The 10,249-nt window shown below is 33.7% G+C and overlaps 1 protein-coding gene across 1 annotated transcript; it reads right to left on the bottom strand.

Moving 5' to 3' along the window:
• hsd11b1lb (hydroxysteroid (11-beta) dehydrogenase 1-like b) lies at nucleotides 1-9,726 on the bottom strand. Its single transcript, XM_026278367.1, has 7 exons — nucleotides 9,559-9,726; nucleotides 4,767-4,897; nucleotides 4,429-4,540; nucleotides 3,213-3,304; nucleotides 3,040-3,133; nucleotides 2,320-2,485; nucleotides 1-690 (listed from the first exon to the last, which is right to left on the bottom strand). The coding sequence occupies exons 1-7, from the start codon at nucleotides 9,632-9,634 to the stop codon at nucleotides 519-521; spliced, it is 843 nt and encodes a 280-aa protein (XP_026134152.1). The 5' UTR covers nucleotides 9,635-9,726; the 3' UTR covers nucleotides 1-518.
• Between the last annotated feature and the right edge of the window lie 523 nt (nucleotides 9,727-10,249).

Below are 10,249 nucleotides of genomic sequence, written 5' to 3'. Positions count from 1 at the left end.
TGGGATTTATAATGAATTGATTGTGTGTTTGTAATGTTTACAATGTTTTGATGGCTTGTCTTACACATGTGGCTTTGTAATGGGGTATAAATATAATATTTAAATTCATAAAAACTATTGATGAAAAATTACGGTGACCTGCTTTTACTTTTAATTTCTAAAATGTAAAAATTGGCTGAAGTGCACATAAAACATTCATTCATCACAATGCATATGTTCTTAGGAAATAATGAAAATCCTGTTTGTAAAAGCAACTATGTGTAGTTTTATGGATTTTTGTGACTTTGGCGCTTCCTAGCGTTTAGAGAGGACTTCAGTGTGATAAATATATCACTGTCCTAATACAGAGGATAGCTGTACACATGCATTTGTTGCTGTGGAAAGCGATCAGCCTTTTCTGATCTGCTAAACCAACTTACACATTCTCATCACAGACGTTTGGAATGATTTTAATATTTCAAGGTAAAAACCTTACATACAGTTGCTTTATTGTCTGAACTATGCAGCTGTTTTAGTCCTTATTCTAGGCTTAATAGCAGAATATCCTTCCCGAAGGGGAAGATGTTATTGATCAGGCAGGTGAAGTAGTGGAACCAGGGGTAGTAGGCCTCTCTCTGACGGGTCGCCCCAGCTTTGATGATGTTCAGAGCAGCTTCAATGGCAGGATAGGCAGTCATCGTGCTGAATCCTCTGCAGAGAGATTCGATAGAGAATACAGTTATGGGTGATTTAGCCAAGTACTACTATGATGCATTTAAAAACCATATTGACTGTATGATAGTGAAATTAATGCAAACTGACAGGTAAAATGTGCTTAATATAGACAATATTTAAAAAAAGAAAAAAACTATTGCCCAGACATGTTCCTTTACAGTCAGTGGGTTGTGTCAGTGTGTGTGAAGTTGCTTGAACGATGAATCATGATCCAGAAGAAAATGAGAGGCGTCTGGTGTCGATAGTTATGTTTAGCACACTGTTCTGTCCACTATAATAGATCACCAAAGTAACAAGATAAATGAGCCTGAGGACAAACTGCAAATTAATTCATAAACTGCTTCCTAAAAATATCTTGAGTGATGCACAGAATAGAACGGAACATTGATTGCATTTGAACCGCAACTAGTCCTCGAAAGATCTGGACAAAACTTTAATTAATAAAAATACAAATGTTCATTGTCAGTTCATGTTTGCTCATAATAATATTAACAGACTTTATTATTATTAACAGATTAATGGATGTATTTTTATTTAATTTTTTTAAAGATGCAAATCGCATGTTAATTTGCATGTTTTTTCAAGATGGTCACATGAACTCCAGTAGAGGGCACTCCACTCAGGACTCTTGCATTTGGTGTCTGAACTCTATTTCCAATAATCCCGTGCTTAAGGCTAACCACTACCAGGTGTTCCTCATTACCACTCACCTCTATGGTGTTTGGACTATCAGTGATTGCGAGGTCTTGTTTAGCCCAGTCTGACATTTCAGAGCGGTTTCCTTGTGTTTGTTCCTGTCGTGTATTATCTTGCCCTGTTATTCTCTGCCGCCTGCCCCTTTGACCATTTCTCTTGTTTTTCGACTGTTTATGCTGATTGCTGCCTGCCCCGACCTCTGCCTGCGAGACGTCTATGTCTCTGGGTTATCTGTGTTATCCCTGACACTGTTGATTGACCTTGTCTGTTTCTGACCGTGATTAATAAAAGCTGCAAATGTATCCGCTTGCCTTTGACTCAATGTTACAGTTATAACCAAAGTGATAAATGGCATTTATTTTTATTTATTTTTTTACTTCGTTAAAATTATCTTTTTCAAAAAATTTAACTAAAATGTTTATTTTAAATATTCAAAAATTAATTTCAAGCTGCAAAGCAACAAAATGTGATTTACCTCTGAGGTCCAAGGGTATTTTTGGGGCCTGGAAAAGTTTTGTCATGCCCTGACATTTGTGCTTTTTTCAGTTACTTATAAACATATAAATGGCTTTGTGATAGAAATGATGATTTAAAAAAAGAAAGAAAAAAGCTGTAATTATTATATAATTTACTTGAAAAAATTGTTACGTAACATACTAACATTTTAGTATGTTCCTGTGACTCAGTGGTAGAGCATTGTGTAAGCAGCGCAAAAGGCTGTGGGGTTCGATACCCAGGGAACTCATGTTAGGCAAAAAAAAAAAAAAAAAAATTACATTTGCATTTAAAAAAAAAAAAAAATTGTTATTACTTTGGCTGAATATAGCATTTCTGATATTCCAAACATACAAAACAAAGTCCTCATTTTTGTCTGCAGTGGTTAAAAAAGTGTTAAAACATAAAACCAACTTGATCTTATTCATTGCTGCTTCTGTGTCGACCAGTCCGATGATCAAGATGGAAATGGAAACGTTGCTCTTCTTGATTGCCAGTTCATTCTGCAACGCTCCAAAGAATCCATTCAAAGCAAACTTGGTCGAGGCATATGGAGCCACAAACGGACTCGCCACCTTACCTGAATCAGGGAGGAAAAGAGCCAACTTTTTCAGTTCTAGCAGAAATATTTAGATTAGTGGTTCCCAACCTTTTTCAGCTCGCGGCCCACACAACCACACACATATGTTTGCGCGGCCCACTTCAAAAAAATTAACTGACCCTGCTATTGTTGGGTTAATAGCATAGTACTCAGAAGCTAGATTGTTAACTTTATTTATTGAATGAACTTGAGCTGTGCGATATATATATATATATAAAAAAAAAAAACTATCACGATTTCTTTGATCAATTTTGCGATTGTGACACACACCGATATGATTTTACAGTCATAAATGCATTCAGGATTAATTTGAAACATATTTCCAAAAGAAAACTAATTAGAGCTATTAAAAAGTTGTAATCAAATCGTGATTTTATGACGATTTATTTTAATTGCACATCCCTAGAATGGACTAGAAATGAACAGAAAATAATTGGCAGCCCACCTGCAATACCACCGCGGACCACAGGTTGAAAACCACTCATTTAGATTAATATTAACTGGACATGAACCAAAAAAAGTTAAAGACTCACCTGCCAAAGAAGACACTATAATGATGGATCCACCAGACTTTTCCAGAACAGGAAGAGCTGCTCCGGCCATTTGCAGAAAACTCACAAAATTCACCTGTAACAATTGAGACATCTGTGTGGAAAGAAAATGCAACAAAATTGCAACACTGCAGCAACAAGATCCTGTGTTTGACCTGCATGAGAGACCTCACAAAATCTGCGTCTCCATTCCAGAGTTCAATATTGACTTCTCCAACATGATTCAGCACTAGAAAGTCCAGCCCCCCTGCAGGACGGATATTAGGAGTATCATGCTGAATACATTCGGCAAAGTTGGGAAGAATTAGGTTTTCTTTTTTTTTTTAAAGATGTTTCTTCACCCACCAAGGCTGTGTTTATTTGATGAAAAATCATTAGAATGATTTCTGAAGGATCATGTGACACTGAAGACTGGAGTAATGATGCTAAAAAATGATGCTTGATCACAGCATTCACATTTTATTATATATTATAATGGAAAATGGTTATTTAAAATTGTAAAAAATATTTCACAATATTACTACTTTCATTGTATCAGGGCACACAAAATCTCAAAAATCCCTGATAGCCCTTCAAGAAGTAAAAAAATCATAAATTGGATAGAAGTTGAAATGTCAATCAAATCATTGTCAAAACACAAATATCAAGAGAGGAACTGTATTTAATTATGTACAGGGTATCTGCAGAATTTGTAAGAATCAGTATAGGGAATTTAATGACACCTTTAAAGAGCTTCACAAATAAACTGCGTGAGGGCAGGACAATGACTATACAGTATTAAACCGCAAAAATGCATTATTTACAGTTCACAAAAACAAAAAGGTCTTATAAAATGATAAACATCAACCATTTTTAAGAAAATGGATGAGTCAAACATAAATTCTTATAATAACTGAAAACAAAAGTATTACTGTCAGCTTTTTTAACTGTGTTTTCTGTGTAAAAACATGGGTGGATATTCGCATTCATCTGAACATAAACAGCAGAAAGCCTTACTGAAAATTCTAATTTGTTATAAATACTACATTATCAGGCATTATAGTAGAGATGAAAAGAAAATCTGAAGACAGTCGGTTCCCTTCAGAGACACATTCATATAAAAGCACCCGTACAGTGTTTTGACTTTGAAACGTGCAGTGCTCATATTTATTTAATGAAATCATATTCTTAGATTTTCTTTTTGATACATTTTCTGGAAAACACAATGCACGTCCCTGAACGTCAGGATTTTGGGAGCAATGTGTATTTTAAATCAGTAAATGCAGCTTTGGAGAGCAGAAGAAACTTCTTTCAAAAACGTTGAAAATAATCTTAATTATTCCAAATAGCTTATGTATTTCACATGCAATGTGTGATGCAATCACTTCTCACCCAGTTTTTCCACAGCGTATTTGAAGACTCTCTCAGGGTCGGCGTGGACAGACATGTCTCCGGTCACATACATCGCCTTCTGAGCGCCCAGTTTCACACACTTCTGCACCACCTGAACATCCACAGGACAGACGCAGACAGCGCATGAGTTCTGTAAATCTCTATTGTTCACTTGCTCAGTTTTTACTTTCATGTAAAATCATTGTATTATTGCTCCTCTTACATAGAATTCTAACATTTCTCAGCTTTGACAGCCTCTGTGTTATTTGACATAAATATGTTTTTGAAAGCAATTATAAACCATTGTTTAAAAACTGGTCTGGGACAAAACAACTGACCGTTTTTAAAGCATTTTCTCGTCTGGCAGTGATGACGATCTGAGCTCCAAACTTTGCATAATGGTAGGCCATCTGCTCCCCAATCCCTGAACTGGCCCCTGTGATCAGCACTCGGGCCCCCCGAACAGACTCTGTGTGCAGGAACACACTTCAGGACATCCCATTGCTTTTCAGGTAACTTTAACCAGCCACCACTTGATCACTGAATTACTTAAGGCTTGAACTCCCATAAAGGTCAAACTATAAAAGCTAAAAGCAATCTTAACTATAAAGCCTATATTTGATGCTCAAATTTCTGAGGCCCCTAAATGATCAACATGATCAAAACATGTGCTTCGCATCATCAGCACATGCATTTTAACCAAGGTTACATTGATATGAACAAACCATAAGTTACATAACCCTAATAAAAGAGTCGGCCAACCATTTTCAAAACTAGAGTTAAGTTGATTAAAGTTCTTGTGGACTGCTTGCAAACACTTGGTATTTTGAGTTAAATTTGGAAGCAAAGCCAGTGTTAAAGCAGTCTAAAAATATAGTTGTCTTCAGAAGATTCAAGGAACTGCTGAAACATTAAAGTAACTCTTTACAATAAGGATCCATTAGTCAGAGGTGGAAAGTAAAGTATGAAAATATTCTACTCAAGTAAAAGTACCAATTACAAATACAATTTTACTTAAGTACAAGTAAATAAAGCAAAAACGGATGATATGTTGTCTAAAACGCAAGTCTCTTAATTAACTTCTTGTTTATTGAACTGTTGTCAAAAAAAAATATCTTTATGTAATCATGCTGATTTTTTTGAGAAATACGGGACTCTTCGTGTGATATTTATTTACTACATGAAATTATATAAATATATTAATTTTCCACCCCTATATCTTACATTTTGTAATCATTCTAAAACATTTTAACAGACTGAATCATGCGGTGAAAAAACACAGTCTAAAAGTGCACGTGCACTAGTATAATCTACTAGACCTCACAGCACTCTGTAGGTTTTGGTTTAAGGAAAAATATTGATAATGTCAAATCGCGCATCATCAAAACAACAATTACGATTTTAATCGCTAACTATATATATATATATATATATATATATATATATATATATATATATATATTGCACACCCTGCAACAGTCTTTTTGAGTAATTTGTGCAAAATCTTTTGCTAAACTGTCAAAGGTTAATTTTAACCACCAATGCAACAATGCAAGTACAGTATTTACCTTCCCTTAGGAAAGGAAAATATATTTACCAATATATTTCTTAAAATATATTGTAATATATTGTAATATATTATTTCCCTTTTTATTTTCTAATATTTAATATATTTCAATACATTTAATAATATATTGATGATACATATGTTTTGGTCTTTGTTGGTCTCAAACATTCACGTGATGTGAATTCACATGTCAAAGTTAAGCCAACCTGAACTCTGCTATTGCGCATGCATATGAATGGAAGTCAATGAAATGAAAAGTCTAGTGCAGGGGTGTCAAACCCAATTCCTGGAGGGCCAGAGCCCTGCAGAGTTTTGTCCAACCCTGCTTCAACACATATACAATGTAGCTTTCAAATACGCCTGAAAGACTTGATTAGGTGTGATTGGATCAGGTGTGTTGAATAAGGGTTGAATCAACTATGCAGGGCTCCGGCCCTCCAGGAATTGAGTTTGACGCCCCTGGCATAGAGGTAACCCTTATGAAACAAAAATATATTGCAATATATTGGAAAATATCATGTAATATATTAGGCATATATTCTTATATATATTTATAATTTTCCAATATACTGCAATATATTAAAAGCGGCAATCATTTGTATATTTTGCAATATATTATATAACATATGTATTAAATGTTTTAATGATAATGAGTCTAGTGCTTCTGACTGACATGTAAACTGGCCAACCATTGATGAGCGTCTGTATGATCCAGCCAATGAAATGAGGTCTTTTGGAGGCAGGCGGTTTGTTGGCGTGTAGTATTTTACTAGATCAATTTATTTGAAAATTAAAATGGATATTTCAAAATTCTTCAAAAAAAAAAATCAAGTAAAACCACCCCAGCCAACACTTGAACGCCAAGATACAACAGCTTCAGGTAGCCTATCTGTACATTTTAATCATAGTATTATATTTCTTTTTCGGTTTTAAATTGTGTCTGATTTAACGTTACATTTTGAACATCTAACAGTTAACGGTTTCGCAGCACAGTCTTTATTTCGCAAAGGAAATGGTTTCACACAAAGCATGTTGTTGTGCTCTGCAGCAACACACAGCGGTGTTTACTGAACAAATTTGCTTTAGTAAATGATTCGCTGACCCATTCATAAAAACAGTTGGTTACTTTTTTTCTGAATGAATCATCCATTTCCAAACGATTCCATTGATTAAATGACAGACCGACTCACTCAGGCATGCCGCCATCTAGTGACAAAGTACCATTCTAATTTTTTTAAATGTCATATTTCTGTATTCCAAATTTTATATTTGATGGATTTTTCTAGACTAAGCCCCGGATATCAACTCACCCTAGAACCGCCCCTGGTAAATACACAGAAAATATATCCTTGTGTTGCGGCTGAAACAGAAAAGTGTAAGCTGCCTACAGCTCAAATTCTCCAAAATGGCGCTACGGTGATGCGGAGAGACACAGATGGATTCGTACAAAAAGTACTCCCATCGCTTCATAAAATTGATAAGATTGAATCTCTGATGACAGATGGACTATTCTGACCTTGTCTGTCATACTTTTCTGGACCTTTTCTGGAGATGTAATTTACTTGGAAGTCTATGGGACAGTTACAAGCCTCCCGGTTTTCATCCAAAATATCTTAAATTATTTTCCGAAGACAAACGAAGCAGTTTTAATTTTGTCAACGAGGACTAGGCAAAGAATATTTGTTAACCAGCATTTTTGTATTTTTTTTTTTTAATTTATGCTGCATTTTAGTTAACGGGATGAGATTGGACTATTATAATGTTATTTGAGGACTACCGGACACTTAAAATACATCCTATAGAGTATCTCATGAAAATACAGCTATGGATTAAGTGAAGGTGAACAGGTGGGTAAAAAACTGAACGTGTGTCACTATTACATTCATGCCTTCCATCTTAAAGGGATAGCATTCCTATTTAGTACCTATCCATGTCATTAATGTTAAAAAGCAAAAGATGTTAAATAAATGTACTCATGCTAAGTAAACCTACTGTGTCAAAAAAAATAAAATAATAATAATAAAAAGTTTAATTTGTATTTCATATACAGTACGTCTTATTGTGCTTTTTTAAAAAAATATATTATATATATATATATATATATATATATATATATATATATATATATATATATATATATATATATATATATATATATATATATTTGAACAACTATAATTTTTAAGTTGCTCCCTTTTAACTATTGTTTAAAGGGATAGTTCACCCAAAAATGAAAATTGTCCTTTAAGTTTTTTCAAATTTAATCCTTGATTCAAATTTCTCATAAGCTAAATGATTCGGTCTAAAGAGAGAAGAATTAATTACTATTTTTGTTTTAAATCTACATATAAAATAGCTACCAAAATAAATGTTTGTAACTGCAGTTTGACTAAAATAATGACTAAAAGTTGACACAAATGCAATGACTTTTCATCGACTAAAACACACAAAAAACTAAAACAATGAAAGACTAAAATGTGACTAAGACTCTTAAGCATTTTTGTCTCAAGATAAAGACTTTGACTAAATCAAAAATGCTTGTCAAAATGAAGACCATATCGAAGCTTTTATGGGTTTGAAACGACAGTGATTAATGACAAAAAATTATGGGTGGAGTAACCCTTTATGTATCTATCTTTCTTGTGATTTTGGCGCCAATTTGCTCTCCTGCCCATTATTTACTGCAGTAGTTTACAGGGAGATATTTATTTATTTATTTATTTTTACTCCAAAATTGTCGCGTTTTTAAAATGCAGTGAAGTAAAATACTTAAAACTAAATATTTAAGTATAAGTAAAATTGGAGGTTTTAAAAACTACTTTTAAAAAGTAGAAGTACACAAAAAGCTTCTCAATTACAGTAATGCGAGTAAATGTTATTCATTACTTTCCACCTCTGCCATTAGTAAATGTTAGTTAATACATTAACTGACATGAACAAGCAATGAACAATACATTGTACATGTTCCTTTCCGCTGTCGCCTCTGGCTTGCTTAGTTGGGGTCACTTCATCGATATCGTTGACTTGAATGCAAATAAATGCACAGACACTATTTAAACTGAACAGAGATGACGTCACTGAATTCAATGATGAACTGCCTTTAACTTTCATTTTGCATTATTGACACACTGTTTTCCTAATCAATGTTGTTCAGTTGCTTTGACGCAATGTATTTTGTTTAAAGCGCTATATAAATAGAGGTGACTTGACATGTATTTATTCATCTTTGTTAATGTTAATTAATGAAAATGCAGATGTTCATTGTTCATGTTAGTTCACAGTGCATTAACTAATGTTAACAAGCACAACTTTTAATTTTAATAATGCAGTTAACATTAACTAAGATTAATAAATGCTGTCGAAATGTTGTTATTGTATGTAACTAAAGTAGTTAAATAATGTGAACTAATGAACCTTATTGTAAAGTGTTACCACTTAAAAAAAAAAAATCACAAAGTAGGCTATATGAAATGTTTATATTAGTCATGCAGCAAATTAAGGACTAGAATATGGCATTTGATATTAAAATTAACATAATAACAGCAAAAAGCTTTTGTCTTGACCTGGATCAAACGTATCTCTCCACATGTAGGCTGTGAGGGCAGCGATCAGCAGAAAAAAGCCCAAATACCCCTTCATTTCCACTGCTGTCCTCGATCAGAAGCTCGTGTGTGTAACCTGTGAGTCCTCTTCTGACTGCAAGTGAGTGTACTGCTGATCAGTGTTGGGAAGGTTACTTAGGAAATCTAATAGGTTACAGATTACAAGTCACCCTATTTAAAATGTAATAGTAGTGTGACTTTTTTAATTACTTTAATGATTACTTTTACTTTTTGATTACTTTTCAAAATTTCTAATAATGTTTATTTTCAACTGTTAATCATTTTCTAACATTTACATCATGCAGTGTTGGCCTTAAAGTGGTGCTCAACACTGTCAGACTTTCAAAATCCTTCATGACTTGAATTAAGACGATCGAATTTGAACACATCCACCACCAAATTAGACTTTAGTACCACCTTTTACTTTGAGATCGATCTGAAGTTCAATGCAGATTTAAAATCATAAGAAATAGTTTACTGATATTGTTTTTGTGTAAAGAACTGCTGTCATTTTAATCAGACTGAATAAGCTATTTTACACCTGCAATCGTTATATCTGCACTGGTACTATCTGACATGTACCTTGTGCTGCTTTACTTATCTATGTTTTTATATGACCTTATTTGTATAGTTGTATTTTATGTTTTATCTG

Source organism: Carassius auratus, chromosome 2, assembly GCF_003368295.1.
Source record: "Carassius auratus strain Wakin chromosome 2, ASM336829v1, whole genome shotgun sequence".
NCBI classification, from domain to species: domain Eukaryota; kingdom Metazoa; phylum Chordata; class Actinopteri; order Cypriniformes; family Cyprinidae; genus Carassius; species Carassius auratus.
Note: the sequence above shows the minus strand (reverse complement) of the source record. Positions and strands in the feature narration are given on the sequence as shown.

What these genes read in the sequence shown, in the direction of transcription:
- hsd11b1lb (XM_026278367.1), bottom strand. Translation starts at nt 9,634, where the DNA reads ATGAAGGGGTATTTGGGCTTTTTTCTGCTGATCGCTGCCCTCACAGCC. An exon ending in GAGAAAATGCTTTAAAAACG is followed by an intron (nt 4,541 to 4,766) that starts GTCAGTTGTTTT and finishes GTGGATGTTCAG; the next exon opens with GTGGTGCAGAAGTGTGTGAA. An exon ending in TTGTGAGGTCTCTCATGCAG is followed by an intron (nt 3,134 to 3,212) that starts GTCAAACACAGG and finishes CAATTGTTACAG; the next exon opens with GTGAATTTTGTGAGTTTTCT.